Source organism: Halichoeres trimaculatus, unplaced genomic scaffold, assembly GCF_033239565.1.
Source record: "Halichoeres trimaculatus isolate MK-OKI-2021-1 unplaced genomic scaffold, fHalTri1.1 fHalTri1_scaffold_14, whole genome shotgun sequence".
Classification (NCBI taxonomy): domain Eukaryota; kingdom Metazoa; phylum Chordata; class Actinopteri; order Labriformes; family Labridae; genus Halichoeres; species Halichoeres trimaculatus.
The window spans coordinates 20,571,086-20,590,217 of record NW_027437192.1 but is presented as its reverse complement, the minus strand read 5'-3'; the positions used below and the strand labels follow the sequence as shown (position 1 = coordinate 20,590,217).

Sequence of the window (19,132 nt, the reverse complement as noted above, 5' to 3'; positions counted from 1 at the left end):
TCGTTAAGCCCTAGCACAAAACAAAAACCCAGAATCCACTTTCATTTGCAAACACATCTATATTTTATGCCTTAACTTTAAAACAAGTTTTGTTTGCCTTTATTACTGTACCTGTATCAGCTACAGTCATGTCCTCCACTTTGTGAAACTACGGTAGTGTTTCATTACTCAGGTTTCATTGGTTTGTAGCCTTCAGTCAAACTTCTCCTACTAAGCTGACGGGTGTGTTTCCCAGGCTTACAAAATACTGCACAACAAGTGATAAACACCAGTGAATAAGTTATACTACTAATACTCTCTTAACCTTTGTGTTTGTTTTTTGGTAACAAGTCTTCACACTGCATTTTTAGTTAAAAATAAGAGAATAAAAAGAGTTAGAGTCTGAGTACTTGATTATTCACATCATTCATGGTTTTCTTTCTCCTCTCCTGCAGCTGTCTTATGTAATCTTGTTTTTGAACGAATGATCTTGTTGGCATCTTCTAATTAGCGCTGGATGTCTGGACGCTGACTGACTGTTGACTGGCATGTGGAACTTGTCACCACTTGACTTGTTCTACCACCCCTCTCTTTTTATCTTTCCTCCTACACTATCCTCACCACCAACCACCTCCTTCTCCTCTCCTTCCTAATTGACAGGATTATCAGGAGTCCACCCACCTGGAGCAGTTTGTGACCCGTTTCCTGCTGAAGGAGACAACCAATCAACTTCATTCGCTTCAAAGCTCGCTTGAGTGTGCCATGGAAACCACCGCAGAGCAGACCCGACAGGAGAAGTAAGGAGAACATTTTCTGGACGCTTTCACACACATACTCACACTCACACTCTCAAATAAACATTCACATTCACACTCACACGTACACACACAGAATTAGTCATTAAAACATGGACAAACTGCATTGTACCAGGGAACACGTAATCACAGCTCTCACAGCGAGACTCACGATGTTGTTCAAACCACACGCAACAATTTACATCCCACATATTAAACTAAAATTCTCCTTTTATTTCAGGAGTGTTAGCACAACACAAGTTCATCCTGTAATTATGAAGACTGCTTGCCTTTTCCTGTAATAAAGATGTAATCCATAATACGCGGGGGGGGGGGGGGGGGGGGGGGGTACATTGAATCATACCATATTTTTTCCAATCATATCATATCATATCATATCATATCATATCATATCATATCATATCATATCATATCATATCATATCATATCATATCATATCATACTGTACTGTATCATATTGCACTGTTTCACATCATATTACATGGAATTGCTTCTCATAATAATATCACATTCTGCCATATAACACCACATCGGACTGTCGTATTACATCAGATTGTATCATATTATGTCATGACATATCTTGTCTTTGTGTCATATCTTATTGTACTCTAACATGGTGTACAACATGGGTATTGCATCACGTGGTATTAAGTTGTATCATGTTTTATCACATTATATACTGATTGTGGTATATGCTGTCATACCTTATTGTATTGCATCATGTTGTTTTTTTCACATTGGATTATATCTCTTTATATCATCTGATATCATGATATATCATATCTTGTGTCATGACACAACGTCATTTCATTTTCATTTTTCATTTTATTGCATGGTATTACAAAGTATTGCATTGTATTTTATTATATTACACAATATTTGATATCACAAAATATTGAAACGTATCATTCCACATGATATCATACCCTATGTATTTAATAATAATAATAATAATAATAATAATAGTAATAATAATAATGATAATAATAATAAACTAAATGCAACAAATGAGGGAGGTAAGATCCTGTGATACTGCCTGTAGAAAAAAAAAGTTAAAAGTAGAATAAAAAAGATGAAAACATTAAAGGGTTAAAACACGCTCATCTTAAAATCTAATTAATCCCATTAAAATGTGTTTTTAAAAGAGTTTTAAAAGAGAGATTTAAGAGCAATTCAAACATTTATCCTGGTGTTCTTCTTCAAACTGTAGTATACTGTACATTGTTGTATCGTATTGTGTGTTGTGTTTGAAACCAGTTTGAGGCCATCCCTAAAAATTTTATGTAACGATAATTATTTCAAGTTTTGGGGGTTCACGGTATTTGATTATTCTGAGCCTGTATTCAGATTTAGGCATGTCCTGTTGTGCTCCATTCATTAGTGATGGAGATGACTCATCAGGGTTAAAGAAGTTCACAAGATTTCTGTGTGTGTGTGTGTGTGTGTGTGTGTGTGTGTGTGTGTGTGTGTGTGTGTGTGTGTGTGTGTGAGAGAGAGAGAGAGAGAGAGAGGGAGAGGGAGAGAGAGAGAGAGTTCATGGGAATGAAAGTGGGTCTAGCCCTGCAGGTAGTTTGTATTTAAAGACAAGTGATGACTCATGGTGTTTTTATGTCTTGTCACCTACCTGAATTCAAATCTGAGCTGCAGCTTCACCAACCCTGTTTTCCAATTAAGAAACAAACAAAGCTTTGATTTCTTGGGGATCTGATAAATGGCTACGAATAAAGCGGTGTTACTAGCGGATGTAAGTGAGTTCATCTCTGAGCTCTAATTGGAGCAACAAAAAATGAGACTGGATGCTTTGAATCTTCCCAGGTTTTAATAGAATCTGAAAACATTTTAGACTTTTTATTGATGGACTGGTGAAATTGCTCAATGAAACCACTGTTGGGAAGACAATCTGCCTGATAGTTTCCTCAATGAGCTGTACTATGAGAAGTATTTCTGAATGACTCAGCCTGATTTGGGAGCCCTAAACACCAGGGAATGTCTGTGTTACAGCTCTATCTAGGACAGTAGACTGAGGCTGCTTGGTCCAAAGCAGCGGATGCTGGCAGAGTTTGATGGCAGGAAAAACTGTTACTCTTGTAGAAACCAAAATAAGGGATGAAGAAAAGAGTGCTGAGAGAGCATCATTCAGAGCTGACATCTGGTGGCCTGAGTGAGGGTTTGAGCAGGTTTAGCCCCTGAATGATAACACAGCATAAAGTATGCCAGGATTAAAGTTGCTCAGTTGTCTAGGAATTTAACTGATTATTTAAAGGTACAGTCTGCAGAATTTTCCTAGTGGAGATGCTATCTTGAGTAGCTATATTAGTCAACGTACCATGGAAGAAGAAAGACACAGCCGAAGTGAAACTTAACGCCAAACAAAAAAAGCTCTTTCCTAAACTTGGCTTGACTTTCACTCTCTTACGGGCACTTGAAGAGCAGCTCAGGACAAATAGCGACGCGAGGTGACTTGTGCCAAATAACCCAGTGATTAGCTTGTGCTGAAATGCCAGGTCAGGTCCACAGCTCTCGAGTCTCTCCCATGTAGAAACACGATGCTACAGGTGGCTAACGAGTGTGTTCACATAGTCACTAACAGAGGCTGTGGGTGTGGCTGTGAGTCTGCCGCTGGCTCTGATCCAAGGAGGAGGAGCCAAGTTTAAACGATGTGTTTACTAACGGGCAACAAAAATTTTTGCACACTTGCAGAATTTTAAATCATTATTTTGTATTCTGTTTTCAAGCCTTTCCATGCATCTGTTTAAATGATTATTAATACTTAGCCTTTTGTTTTTCAACATTACTAAATGGAGAATAATAAGGTCCCAGCAGTTTTTTGTTGGCGTGTTTTTGCACAAGTTTAGCGAGAGTTTTAGGGGCTCTTTTGTCTTTCTCTCTTTCTTCCTCTCATGTCATTTCAAAGTGTGACTGTCCCTCGCTCCCTAAGCTGCTTCTTGTCCCTCGCCTCCTCAGAATCTCAGCACTTGAAAAATCCCCCTGTGCTCCTGAATGAAACCACACTTTCCAAGAAACCTCCAGAGGAAGCCTGGGCTGTTTCTCTGGTGGCTTTAAATAGGTTTCTGTGGTCAGTTGGATACGTGTGAAGAGGACAGTGGGGACCTCGAATTAGAAGATGCATGGTGTGACTCAGTGCAAAGCTCCAGCTGTGCAACTGTGCTGTCCCTTCAGCAGAAACCATTATTTCCCTCTCGGTTATCTGCTGTTATTGGCCAGGTAGAGGACCATGACCTTACTTTTGTAATTTATTTTGCAGCTTTCAACTTGAGCACAGAACAGTAGAGATACTGATCTAATTTTCCTGGGCTGTATCCTCAGATTCTAGCCATACAGTTTTCTCTCCAGCCCTTAACCTGGTCTTTCTCCTTCAGTTGATATCAAGGCTGTGGGAGGAACAAGATGATACAAAGGCTGCTGGTCTTTTCCCCATGACTGGTTTTGACAGTTTTAGCAATTAGATTTGATATGTAGCCTTGAACACAGTATGAGTCAGTGGCAGAACAGGAGGGACCTGCCACCAGCTGCTCAAATATACGCCAGAAATACGCACACACTGGCTGTAACTAATGGGTTAATTAAACTACTTTTCTTAGATATGGAAAAGAGCATTTAAAACTTAACGTAAGAAACTTTTAAGTGGGGAAAAAGGGAAAACAGTGGAAAAGACAGATCAGACCTGTAACCCTTGCAAAACTGCCAGGATTACTTACCCCATCATGAATGCTCTGATTTAATTGGATTTGATTCTTTATGTGAACATGTTTTTAAAATAGCACAAAAATAGTACGAGAAATTCAGAGGTACTTTAAGGTACATTATTTTATGTTTAAACAGCAGTAAAGGACAGAAAGTCAACTTAAAGGTCCCATATTGCTCCTTTTCTGCAGTTTAATATGGATCATTGATGTCTTCATGAAATTGTAGTAACATGTTTTGGTCCAAAAAGCCATAAATCAAGCACAGCAGCATTGTTTCCAGGCTCTCATAGCCCCTCTGTTCAGAACGCTCTGATTTAATGGGCGTGACCATCATATGTAAATGAGCCACTGCTGATACCGCCCCGCTCTTCCGCATCACTGCGGCACCACAAGCTCTGAGTGCACAATGTTTAGAAAACAGCGAAGCTCGTTTACTGTAACATTACAGGATAAAACAACAGGCTAACCACAGCTAAAGTTAGCATCCTGAAGCTAACACAGAGACAGGGGGGAAAAACTCTAACATCTGCTCCACAGCACACAGCATTTAAAATACTCACATTTCCAGGGTGCGAGGTTTGTTGGTGGATGGTTGGTAATGCGCCTGGATTCAGGACCAGTCTATTCGCTAGCCCTCTGTTGTACTGTTCAAAGTTAGAAAAGCAGTTGGCCATGAAGTGACTAACACACACATGCACAGTTTTACTGAGTGTAGCTGGCACATTTCCTTGATAATTGAACTCTAGACACTTGGTCTTGTCTTCTCCCGAGATGGGAAGCTTATGCATGGAATTATGTGGCTGTTTACAGCCAAAAACAGAGTAGTGATGGCTCTTCAACTTCGGCATTCTCCTCCCCACTGCTGGAGAGTGGGGAGAGGAGTGGGCGAGGAGGAGGATCGAGGGTATCTGCTCCAATGGACCAATCAGGTCAGACTTGTTCCTGATTGGTTAAAAAAGGGAATCGCTGACGTCCACAAATCCCCAAAATCCAAACAGCTCGTTTTAGGTCAGGATTTTACATTCACAAGCACTACTAAGTACAGGTTTTGTCATGAAATATCACATTTTGTGGGCTGGGAGGAAAGCCAAAGACCCACAAATTTCACTAAAAGACTTAATTAAGTGGTTTTTGCATAATATGGGACCTTTAAACAAATGTTGGCGTATTCAAGGCAAACTGTACATATTCAAAAAGAAGCAGAATGAATGTTAAACTTGTTTTACCCTGCTCTCCTCTTTCTTTTCTTACTAAACACACAAAAACAACATTCACAAAGAAAATGTATATAAGAATTTAGATTTAACACACTGTACAGTGCTTTCTTCTATTCACTGTAAATGTTGAAAATCTTTCTTTTGTAATATTTCTCAAACAGCACTGAACTTTGGCTTTGCATGAGCCCAGAATCTAAACTATTCACTTAAGCAACTCCATAGATTGTAATGCATTAGGGAGAAGAGCTCTGTTAACGAAGCTGATTTTAAAAGTCCTGCCTCTTGTTGATTTTTAGTGCTGAACAAGGGATAATACTCTTAGTGGTGTGCCCAAAGAAACACTTTTTAATTTACTTGAAGTGAAGGAGAAATACATAGTTAATTAGTTAATTAAATGTTAGTTTAAAAGTCATCATCAAGGGCATTTTGTGCCAAAATACTATAATATTTATTATAATTTAATGTTGAGTGCTGAAAAACCTTGAACCTGAAACCTTGAGGTGAGCAAGTGAATAAATAGGTTTTCTCTCATGTGTGAAGACTGGCTGATTTTAGCTCAAATAATCATAGTCTGGGATACATTGGAAAAAACTGACATTGTAAACACACTACAGAGAATTGCAGGTTAAATGTGAAATATATTTGTTTATATGATGCACCTGTCACTGTGGAACACCTGAAATAAAACCTGTAACAAAAGGTAAAAAAAAAGAAGCATTAGCTCTCAAAATATATTCAAACACACACACAAATAAAGGAGTGCGTGCGTTCACCTGCATACACACACACAAACACATCCCCACAGACACCCTGAGGTCTCCTCAAAGTATGGGACCAAATGAGTTGACAGCACTGAGATAAATCTTAGGTGATGTCACCCTGCAGCTGCATGTACCTTGTCACTGGCAGTATCATCACTGTCAGACCAACAGAAAATATAAACATAAAAGAAACTCAGACAACATCAGGCTTGCAGAATTTGCTCACAAGGGAGACATCTATACACGAGACTGCTTGCTTTAGTCGTGTGCTGAAGAAAATGTGGATATGAACAGCAGGAAATATTGCTCCTCATGGTCCCCCTTCTTTTAGACTTCTTTTTTGCCCAAATGAGATAAACAATAGCTTAGAGTCAGCAAAGACCAAATCAATTCTGTTTGTGTAACTGATCTGATGTTTTCCACAGAAACCGCAGAACAAAAGGTCAAGGCTTTTAACTGTAATGTCAGGTGTCCTACGGGAGAGCAGTTACAGGATTTTTCAGATCAAGCATGATTTTGTGAAGTCTGAATAATCCAACTCCTGTCTTGACTCCAGACAGGGCCCGCTGAAGCCAGAGGTTTTGTCCATCCAGTGGTCTGGTCGTAGATCCAATCGGAGGCTACAGAGGAACAGCAGCCTCTCGCCAAACAACCCGCTCCTCAGTCTCATAAATTCAGGTTGGTGCTATTTTCATGGTCACTTGTTGATTTACACTGAAGTCGTTTTGTGTTGCAGCTGCCACCAGTAAAAAAAAACAGCTTTTTCTTTATTTAGTTTCAATAATTTTAGACAAGTAATCTCACAGAGATAACAGGTCTTAATATGGAAAGAAGAGACACTGCCATGTCAAGAGAAGCAAAACAATTCTTTGAACTTTATCAGTAGTTTCTCAGGTTTTTCTTACTGGTAAACTGTTTTTTTCTCCCCACCACAACAGGCCTTGTTATTCTATGTCTGAACTATTGTTTGAACCATTTCTATTAGACCTCCACCACAACACCAGCTGTGGTTGCTAGGAGATAGGAGCCTCTATAAACTTCAATTGCAGGTCTCAAAGCTTTAATATTGATTAGTCTGCTTGTGCATTGCATTACATGAAAAGAAATGTTAAAATGCCTTTCCAGAGACTGTCACTATTTTTAGTTATTCAGCTAAAAAAAATCAATGAGGAGGAAAGTGCTTTTAAAATACCAACGATGCAGCAACACCTTTCATCCCTTCACCTTTATTGTTTGCTCCTTTTGTCTGAAATCTCTCCCACAGGTGTGTATGATGAAGACAGCCAGTGGATGATCCAGGTCAACAGACTGCAGAAGCTGGTTGACCGTCTGGAGCAAAGGGTGACTTATTTTTTTCCATCTTTTCCACACTTGCTCCTTCTCTTTTATTCCTCTTCTGTGATATTTTCATTCTATTTCCTTCAACATTCAAGCCATCTGGTCTTTACATCGCTCGCTCATAGTAATCACAGATCATGCCAAATGGATTCAAAACAAATTCAACAAATAAACTAAACTCCACAACACCCTCCCACATATAAACACTTGGGCATATGTACAACACAAAGTAAATTCTCCCAGGGAAAGTCGTGCGTTGAATACAGCATAGCTTTTGTTTGAAACAGGTGTTTTCTGTGATATTTTTGAATTCAGACAAGGTGCAACTTCAGTTTTCATTCTGGATTAAGAAAAAGGAAAAACTTTAATCTTTTGTTTATATTGTTTGTTGCTGATCAATTAACTTAAAACGGAAACATTTTGACTTCAAATGTAGCATAAAAGTTATCAGACCATCTTCCAACCTGTCATTTTGTAGTATTTAGTAACTTGCTGATTTTATTTCTTCATAATTCTTTCTTTTTATAGTTTTCTAATATTTAGATTAAGAGAGTTTAGACAATTAACAGATCACTTCTGTGCTAACTGGTGTTTATTTTTCAGGAGATTCGTTTGGAGCCGGTTGAAGAGGAGGTCCTGGAGAGCAAATCGGTCAGTTTGAGCTGACTTTTATTTATATTTTTCCCACTGTGGCTTCTCTGTGTCAGTCTCCTCTCACATGATGGAGACTGACTGAAAGTGAGGCCACAACGCTAATGACTGCACAGCGGTTGCATAGCAACAGGAAGGGAGAAACTTAAAAGAGTCATATTCCCCCTTTTGCCTTGGCACTGTCTGTCTTCATCGAAAAATGTTTCTCATCAAGGCTCTGTATTGAGTTTTGTGGTGAAAGCTCAGGGGTAATAAAGCAGAAATCGAGGACTGGGTGAAGTTCAGAGAGTGTGTCCGTGCTATCTGATGCTGCAATCCCAAAAACCTATCATTTCTATAATTATTAATTATGTCATTTTACATGAATATATCATTTATATAACTTCTTTGCATGGATGCAGTTCGCAGATGTGTGTGCGTGCATGTTTTCATCAGAGCATGTTTAACCTTAGAGGCTGCATGCCAGGCTCTGAGAGACTGCTTTTTCCTCCCACCAGGATTCATTTCACTCATTTCATGGCTGAGAACCTCTCTCAAGCAGACGACTGACTCACTGACCATCAGAGCAGACCGACTCAAACACTCACAGGGGGGCCTCTCATATACCACACACATGAAGAAGAGAAAATGTTTACTGTGAAATGAAGTTACTTTTCTAAAGACTGTACAGTGGCGTTTTTTACGAGATAACTATCTCATTAAAACAGGGGATTATTAATTTTTGATTTAACTATCTCGTAAAAACAGGAAATTATGTGTTTTTAATTTTGCTATCTCATAAAAACAGAAATTACTGAAAGGCTTTTATGTTTCGTCAGAGCCACGTTTGGTTGTAATCACCAAAAATGCACTTATGCCCTAAATAACAACAACTTGATGGATGTTAAAACACTACCATAAGTTCAGTCTAAAACCAACCTTTACAATAAATACACAGAGTAAAAACTGGATTTCGAATATCAGCTGACAATCACTTAGCGTCTGGCTTGGCAGTTAGCAGTTAGCAGTAAGCACGATCACTCCTCACTCCAAACACCAGTTTTTGTAACAGACCTGGAGAGGAGCTGACTCCATGGTGTACTATCGTTCTTGGACATTGACCACAGAATAACCCAACATTATTTTGCAGACAACAGTTTTTAGTGTTTAAAGAACGCTAAATCATTTGAATGACTGGAGCTAAAAGCCAATTCCGTTGCCCAAGTGCGTGCACATATTTATGATGACTTAAATCCTGTTTTTACGAGATAATTATCTCGTATCAGTTGAGTATCACAATGTGCACTCTCTTCCTTTGCTTCTTTGTGGTTGTATTAGCTGCTCCTTTTGCAATGTGTCTAAACTTTCTTTCTAACATCACACTGCCCATAATGCACCATACTCCTCATGTCGACTGAACTACTAATGGAAAACAATTTTGAAGATGTAGGCCATCACGGTCGACATTTCTGTCCCTCTTTCAACCACTTCTCAAATAACCTAACAAAAAAAATGTGGGGCTGATGGCACACTGTTTTTTTACCTTGCTGAAAACTTGTGAACATTGAGGTATTAAACATTCTGCTTGCAGCCAAACATCAATGATAAAATCCTGGTTTGTGCTCACTGAGCAACACAAGTAAATTAATAATTTTATTATCAGAAACAATGTAAACATCTGTTTTTTCAGCTGGAGTGCAGCAACAACACACTGAATCACCAGGATAATCAAAATGGCAATTTTGACAATCAAGATGTCAAAGAATCTGTTGAAAGAAAAGACATTGCTTGCTTTTTATAATTAAAATATTTCTTATGAATGTTTCATTGATATTGTCATTTTTCACAAATCTTAAGATAAAAAACACAAACACAGGGGTTTGGTTATAGATATAATCTGACCATCTAACACCTCCCCCTCATGAAGGGAGGCTTGTGAAATGTTGCTACTGTGTCTGAATCAGCTCCAGCTATTCAATACTGTATGAATACTACACTATAATAATTACATGTTCCTAAATAAAAAGTGTTAAATCATTAATGTGGCTTGTTGAGTCACAACAAATGTATTTTCTCATCAAGTATCAGTTTATTGGACTTTTTTTTTTTCTTCCGAGGAAAGAATTTTACAGCTTAACATGGAGCAGGCTGTCATTTTAAAGGGGGTGTGAGGAGTTTCTAAGTGACTTTGTAAAAGTCTCCCTTCTAGATATGTATGCCTGACCATAATCCACACATTAAAATGAGTTTATCAACACCAACATAAGTTATTTTGAAATACTACTTCTTAGCTTCCAGATCTGGTCGAGCAAGAATAGTTTAATTTATGGCACGTCTGGGTCTCTATGACAACACCAAGCTGACTGATGAAGTTTAGCAGTGAGAAGTGAGATAAATTTTAGATCAAATTTGTTTGGATTTTTCCATCCAGCAGTTCCAAACAAATCAGTCTTCAATGAAATATTAAAGAGTCTGAGTGAAGTCATTAATTATTCCCTCTGCGGGGACCGACAGTGATACAGTTTGTTCACCACAAGTATCATGCCACAGCAGACAGACAAGAGCGTGCGTATGAATATTACATGATCCTGTCATGTCACATAACTGGCGCTGTGTTGACGACTCTGCTCATGTGTGAATTAATCAATACATAATTGGTGTGTGTCACTGAGAGTAAATGTTCACCCCGAAGAAAATCAGTAATGATCTGTAACACATGACTGATGTGTGACTGTGTGTATGTGTGTGTGTGTGTGTTTCTCTCAAATTGACAACTGAGAAAATGTCCTGAGGTCTTTTAAAAGGCAAACACACACATACACATTCAAACACATGGTACCTTAGGACATCGTCTGTCCCTTCATGCTTTGCTCCAATCTTCCTCCTCGACCTCATGACATTGTTAGCATGCTTTTAATCGTCATAGTTACACCACGTCTGCTTTTTCTTCTGCCTTTCCAGCGATAACAAGCATGGCCAGAGGCATTACCATAAAAAGGTTTTGAAGTGGTGTCCTTAACATCTGCTTTACAAGGACACAGCAAATCTACAGAATACAAATTATTTTTGCAAAAGTGACACACACCAAGGGGTTTTGATTGCTGACCACTGACAGTAGATTGGGACAGTGAAGAAAGTGTCAAACGTTCTGGTTTCATAACACCTCAGGTCTCCGATCTTCTTCAAGATTAGAACAAATTGAGTGACAAGCCCACAGATCGTATGTAGGTCATGTAATCAACAACATGTTGAGATCATCAGCAAGCCTGCCATCAATAAACAGTGTTATCCACCTCATCAGGCCGTCTCTCATGAGAGAAGAAAAGGAGGAAAATCACTCTGTAAAAGGTGTCTTTCCTTGTGGAGTTTGAACGGTCTCCTCATGCATGCGTTTGCTCCAGTTTCCTCCCACAGTCTGAAAACATGCTCATTAGGTTGATTGGTCACTAAATCACTTGTAGGTGTGAGTGTGTGTGAATAGTTCAGTCTGTACGTGTTAGCTTCGAGGCGACCTGTCCATGGTGTACCATGCCTTGATTCTAATGGCAGCTGGCTCAGGCTCCAGCCTCTAAAGCAGCATGTGAACACACTCTTTGAATTTAGCTCTGATTTTTATTTCTCTTTGCAACTTGTACATCTATACTCTTACTCTGTTTGCAAAGGCATTACCCTATATCATTGCATTAAATCTATCCAGGAAAAAGTCTGCAGTTTGTACAATACTGTTCTGCATCACTCACCATTAACGCACTGAGCTAAGGTGAAACCCTGCAAGAAGATCTTTGAAAAACTCCCAGAAGCAAATCCTGACCCTCTGACTTTGCATGTCTATGCATATTTTTATATGTGTGTGCATGCTTGAATTTGAGTGTGTTCATTTCTTGTCTTCACAGCACATCCTGATCGTCCAGAGGCAGCTCTGCGTGCTGGAGGAGGAGCTGGAGGAGTTTCGCTTGGCTCTCAGACAGTACATGGAGTGTTCCTGTGCACAGACTGGATGTCTACAGTCAGTTTATTATGTTCTCTTTGAATTAGGGGTTTACCGTAAACCATTTCATATCTGCCTGCTTAAGCTTTTAGAGAGAAACTATTAGAAGAAATGCAGCAAGAAGATATACGTAAAAACCAGCCTCAGAGCAGGAAATGCAACATTTCACATTTATTCCACAAATGACCTTTTTTTTCCACATGCGTCATCTAAAGTGTGTTTTTTCTAATGCAGGATAAATCTTTTGTTCATCTTTCTGTTGTGTTTTCATGTTTAACAAATTTAAACCTCCCAGACAAAGGCTTTGGGGACAGATGCTGCATAAAAGTTTAGGTTTTAAGACGCAAATGTGAGCTTTTCAGAATACTTAATGTCACCCATCAAATGTTGGTATTTTTAACATTTAAAATGTTCTCTCTGTTTTCAAACCATAGATAACAGTTGTGTCTGCATTAATATGAGGTTTAATATATGTGAGGGATAATATATAGTGAATAAGTTGTTATGCAAATTAGATTTCCTACAGGGTGAGCAGGATTTGATTGATTTAATAATGACTATTTTTATGCATTTTAAAAAACAGTCCCTCTGATTCTACAGAAGGTAATACTTCAATGACAAGAAACTCTTATGAGCTTCTTTGTGGGACTAAAATAATCAAGTGAAAATGTTACGCTGCTTATTTAGAAAAAAGAAAGTTAGATCTTACTGAACATTTCTCCTGAAAGTAACAATAGACATGATTAAAAAATGTATCGTTACCACCGCTTAACACCTAACCTGAGTTACTTAGCAGCAATCAGCAACTTAGAGATGCACTTACAAGCTCTGCTGCAGCTGTCCGGATTGCAAGACAGGATCTTGCTTCATTCTACAGTTTCTTTTAGCAGACACTTTTGTCCAAAGTGAAGTAAAACTTTAATAATAGAAATAATTGATGTCCAGGTTAAACAGCAGTGTTTCCCTCTAAAATCCAAATTCCAATTCCAATCCAATTTGGTAGACCGTCTGTGCAGAGATGGGTGTGACTGTGGGCCAGGGGGAGTTGACGGGGCACCAGGGGGAGGTGTCAGCAGATTCATGTTGCCGCAGAGACAATTTCGTGCCAAAAAAGTGCGCTGAAAGCTCGCCAGCTCCAACCTGGTCTATCCTCGGCGCAAGGCGCAGCTGTAATTTGGTGACAGGCGCACATGTGCGCACATGTCATCAAAGCCTCAGAGGCAGGTTTCCAGAGTGTCAGGCACATTTTAATGCAGTAAACAATCACATCAATCACTATTTAATGTAACCGTCTGAACCAGCATATACATTTATATCTATATTAACTGTCCCGTCACATCTGATGTCAGATTAAAGCCGTTTGTCATAATGGAAAGTTAACCTGACGGCAGCTGGAAGTTTGATGCACATCTTACAATTAAACAATAAACAGCCTTAACATCTGATACTGAGTATATATCTGGTTCTCTCATTTCATTTAATTCAAAGAAAAGAGGGAGAGAAAAGACGAAGAAAAAAGAGACAAAATACCAGCACTCTCTCCGCGGTGCTGGAGATCAGTCAGACCAATCAGACGCTGCGCCTCGGCCGCAGGGCATTTAAAGGCGAGGAGAGGCGCTCATTTGATTGGTGAAAACAGCGCTCGGCTGTGTTAAACCCACTCACGGCTTTTCTCCTCCCTCTCTGCCATTTGCGCGGAGGGAGGCGTGGACGCGCAGCTCTGCGCCTGGACTGTGCCTCTCTTGGCACTGCAGGAAACTTGCAAAGTGCGCCGGTCACGCCCTGTCCGCACGGCGAAGGCCGCCGCAGGGCAGGTGCGCCTGCGCCTGGTCTACAAAATTAGAGCCCAATAGCCTGACGCCATAGCAGTGCAACACAGTGCACCCTGCTAATAAATCCAACTAAGAAGAGAATGCGACAAAGTAAACAAAGAGCAGTGATGGAAGACATCCAGCATTTCGTCCTCTCTGTGATTGGCATGTAGCTTTTTGATACAAAGTGCAATCAAGCTTTGTTTCAGAGAAGACTGTGTGCCGCCAGGAGAAATGCAGCCGCCGTTGTGCAGTGACAATTCTTTCAACCAATTAACAGTCTGTAGTGTTGCGTGCCGTACCGAGACGAACTGAACTGGACCGCTTGGTGAAAACGGGGCTTTAGACTGAAGGGAAAACCCTTAGCAAGTGTGACAAAGTGCTTCAAGTTTGATTGGCCGCGGGTGCTGCCATCTAGTGCCAGGAGTATTACCAGGTTATGAGGGAGTATTTTTTTTTTCTCCTTCACAAAAATTTACCACAACTAGTAAATCAACAGTATCAACAATTTCATCAACAGTATCATTCAACTTTTAACAAAATTCAATATTCAGCATTGTCAGTGCCTGAATATCGACACAGAGCTGAGTCTAAGACCTTCTGACTTAATCTACCCCTGCAGACAAAGAGGAGAAGGGTCAGATCAAGGGCCTGAGTGTCCCCTTTAACAGATGAGTCTTCAGACATCTCTTAAAAGTAGAAATGGACTCTGCAGATCGTATAGAGTCCACACATAAATCATGCTCTGGCTTTGATTCAGCTGAATACATCATCAGAGGAAACAATATGATCTGCCGTCAAACTTCAGGCTTTGTTACATCAGAGGCTTCATTGGAAACCACATTTTGAGAGGGACAAAAGCCTCAAATTAACTGTCTCTTTGGTTCAGACAAAATCCAACAGCCTGGAGGACACCCTGACATTTACATGCTTTGTAATGTTGTAACCATTTCTCTAAATGCTCAGTCACTTTTACTTATTTCAACTTTTAAAAAACCTCCAAAAAATAAATACACATTGAAGTATTAGAAAAATGTTATTTGACAGGTTCACCCCGCCTGCTTTCCATCACGCTGTGGCAAACAGGCGGTGCTGGAGGACAGGATGTGGCACTCTAATTAGCAGTTGCATGACTTGTGTTCTCTCTTGTTTTTTTGCATTCGGCAGCATCGCAGTTCAGCGGCTGGCAAATGAATCACGCTTCATTCTCTATGAATTCTGGGAGCATAACAACGTGTGGAAGAAGTAAGTGTTCGCCCTCACCATATGCAGTGTGACTAATGAAGCATGGCCTGTTCACATAAAACCCAAATTGGGTTTTTTGCTCACTCAGAGGAGGTCTTCTTCTCTCTTGTGTCCAGAGCAGTCCTCACTGTGAGTCCTACATGGAAGTAATGAGGAAAAACAAGCACATCTCCATAACAGAAGACAATTTGTTTAGTTTTGATTTCACAATATACATCAGAATGCTCCATAAAGGGACCCGTGAAATGAAATCCAATTTAAAGGACAATTCCTCGATTCAACCCCACTCATTTACTGATTGTACTTTTCATATAAAAAAAGAGCTCTGAGCTCTTAACACATGAACAAACAATGACGAAAATGCCCACAATAGATTTTTTTTCTTGCACGGCGTACATTGTCATTTCTATGCTCTGGGATCCATAAAAAGTCATATTTATGCCCACCACTTTGCTCCTGAAGATGTCTGGATATATTTCCAGGCTCTTGACAGAAAGAGGCCCTTAGTACCATCATGAGCCAGACTCCTGTCTGTTCACACAACAAACTGTATCAAACCATGACAGCATATATATAATGGACAGCTTCACTTAAAGGGGCTGTGAGGAGTTTTAAAGTGTTCTTGCAAAATTCTCCCGTCTAGATATATGCCCAATCATAATCCACACTTTAAAATGAGATTACCAGCGCCAATATTAGAAGTTATTTCAGAATGCTACTCCGTAGTTTGCCGATTCAGGTCGAGCAGGACCGGATTGATTTACTAAGTCTCAATGACAACACCAAGCTGGCTGACAAAGTTTGGTAGTGAGAAAAGAGATTTCTGTGATTAATTTTGTAGTGATAGTGGACACAGGAGCCTAACTGTCAGACTGAACAAGAACAGAAGAGCAGAAGAAAGCTGAACAGGAGAGTTATAGAGCATGAGCTAAAGGCTAAAACACAAGCTAATGACAGTGTGCATGAGACTAACACTCAGCATCCGTGGGCATTGAGTCACAGCTCAGACATTTACACCAATGAGTATTTCTGACTCTATCTTGATGTCCAGTGTCCGTGGATGTTTCCTCTGTATTCCTTTCAGTCGCTATCTGTAGCAGCTCCTCTTCTGTGTAGCTACTGTGGTTCATACAGGTATCCTATTGGTTCCAAAGTGAATGGAACTTCATCGTCGCTGTCATAGTCACTCATTTTGAATTTCCTACGCTGCCTCACAATCCTTAGAGTACAAACAAAAGAATTACGATACTTGATCAAACTTACACGAGGCTACAACCGGCGTCCGAAGCATAGCTTGTTTACATTCCCTACAGCTGAAAGGAGGAGGGGGGACGGAGCGCACTAGCGCTGCGCGGAAGGATACATTACCAGTTAGTTAGGTCCAGATAAATGTTTATATTTCCAAAGACTTAATGCACTTAAAAAATATTTTATGTAGCGCACTCTTAAACTGTGGTATTACTTTTTGATTTTAGTTCTTATAGGCAGAGAAAACAGCCTTTGAATTTGATACGGTCTCTCCCTGTTAGCGCCTATTTCCTCGTCACCAGTTAGTTAGGTCCAGATAAATGTTTATATTTCCAAAGACTTAATGCACTTAAAAAATATTTTATGTAGCGCACTCTTAAACTGTGGTATTACTTTTTGATTTTAGTTCTTATAGGCAGAGAAAACAGCCTTTGAATTTGATACGGTCTCTCCCTGTTAGCGCCTATTTCCTCGTCACCATCGATTACAGTTTGTGTCTTACTGAGGGAGAGGAGACAACTTTCTACTGTATCTAATGTCCTTAGTGGTCACATAGAGCTCATACAACCCCACTTCAATAAAACTGAACTGTCCCTTTAAGGCAAGAAGGTGGTGGGCCAGTCCAATTGCAACAGATCCTCCTCATAACATCTTTGATTTTCCCCCTCACTCTGAGCTTTAGAATATAGAGTTAACTGCTATGGAAGCAGACATTGGGACATGGGCATGAGTAAAAGCAACTTGATGTATCAAGGAGCTATTGTTACTGTTCTGTTCCTTGTGCTTTTAATCAGATGTAAACAAAAGCAAATGGCCCAGCTGAGTTATGACTAAGACGGTAAAGGTAAAAGCTTTTTGCACCTTGTCTATAATCAGTAAATGGATGTTCTCTTACATAGTCACCTGCAGACCAACTACAGTAAGACCTTCCAGAGGGGAAATGTGGACTTCTTGGAAACTCCTGAGACTCTAACCACCATGCTGGTTCCTGGTAAGAGCCTTCATCATCACACTCAGATCAATCACATACATGTCTCTCACATTTTTGGAGAGTGAAGTTTTTAGCTTCAGGGTCTCTTCATCGAGTCACATCATCAGTCACAGAGACAACCCAATCCTTATATTCTGGTCAGGGTGACTGTTTTAGAAATGTTGCAGTCACAGATCTGTGAGCGTTTTACCTTGTAAATCTGAAAATACCGTGATAAGCCAATGGTGAGTGTATGATGTGGAGAGCTCGAAGGTTTGTTTTCAACCTTGGAAAGTCCAAATGTCAACACAACGTCAAACTTGGTTAACACAGAGACAGACTGAGTGGGATTTGGCTGTCAGTTTGGAAACACAACGTTACTCATAATGCCTTTAAGGAAGGCCGAGATCACAGAAGGAGACATATTTTATGACTGTTTTACAGGTGATATTTGAGGAAACCTTCAAGTGATGTTCCAAAAACTATTAAAACACCTTTAGATTTAAAATCAAGTGTTTATTTTAATATCTGGCTAACTTAAGGACATAGGATGAGCAAAATGCGACCTATGCTGAGTCCTTTTACATAAAGCTAGATTTTTTTCAGTTATTTTATTCCCTCTTTAAGATTTGTTTTTGTAGTTTTTGGATCAGTTTTTGTTTTTCACAAACAATTAAAAAAATGTAGCCGTCATATCATCATTTAAGTGTAAAACCTTTGCCCCCTTTCACCTTTACAGCCTCATGGTGGGTCCTCAACAACAACTGAAAGTAGACGAGCATCCTTGATGGTTCATCACTGATGTGTGCAGCCCTCAGTACACCAGGAAGTCTCACACAGCCTGCTCTCTCTCACATTCTCACACACACACACACACACACACACACACACACACACACACACACACACACACACACACACAGAAACTCAACATAACTTGTGAAGTCATGGTGATTAGTATCGATTTTGTGACCTCCATGTTCCTTCATAGTTTAGTGGTAGCTGAAATAGCCCACACGTGTGTGTGTGTGTGTGTGTGTGTGTGTGTGTGTGTGTGTGTGTGTGTGTGTGTGTGTGTGTGTGTGTGTGTGTGTGTGTGTGTTGTTACACTCATAGGCAACACTCTGACATCCTGAAAGCAATGACCTCATTATGTGATTATGTGACACCATCGCTGTGTTTGACATGATATCATTCACGGCCCATTGTAGATCAAAACTGAACCCAAGTGTGTGGTGCGTGACACACACTGAGCTGTGTTCGTGTGTGTGTGTGTGTGTGTGTGTGTGTGTGTGTGTGTGTGTGTGTGTGTGTGTGTGAACGAGAGACAGCGATAATTGTACCAATAGTAGCAGCTCTGGGGAGCTCATTAAACTGTTATTCTGATGTTTCTGTATGTACTGTGTCAAACTGAGTCACAAAT

The 19,132-nt window shown here is 39.9% G+C and overlaps 1 protein-coding gene across 1 annotated transcript in view; it reads left to right on the top strand.

Annotated features, from left to right (window-relative positions):
- Positions 1–19,132, top strand: part of necab1 (N-terminal EF-hand calcium binding protein 1) — a 37,532-nt gene extending 18,400 nt beyond the window's left edge. Inside the window, exons 6-13 of the mRNA XM_074686931.1 lie at positions 640–776; positions 7,036–7,157; positions 7,744–7,820; positions 8,421–8,468; positions 12,341–12,453; positions 15,414–15,491; positions 17,639–17,730; positions 18,449–19,132. Coding sequence (XP_074543032.1) covers positions 640–776; positions 7,036–7,157; positions 7,744–7,820; positions 8,421–8,468; positions 12,341–12,453; positions 15,414–15,491; positions 17,639–17,730; positions 18,449–18,477 — 696 coding nt within the window. The 3' untranslated portion in view covers positions 18,478–19,132. The remainder of the gene's footprint in view (positions 1–639; positions 777–7,035; positions 7,158–7,743; positions 7,821–8,420; positions 8,469–12,340; positions 12,454–15,413; positions 15,492–17,638; positions 17,731–18,448) is intronic.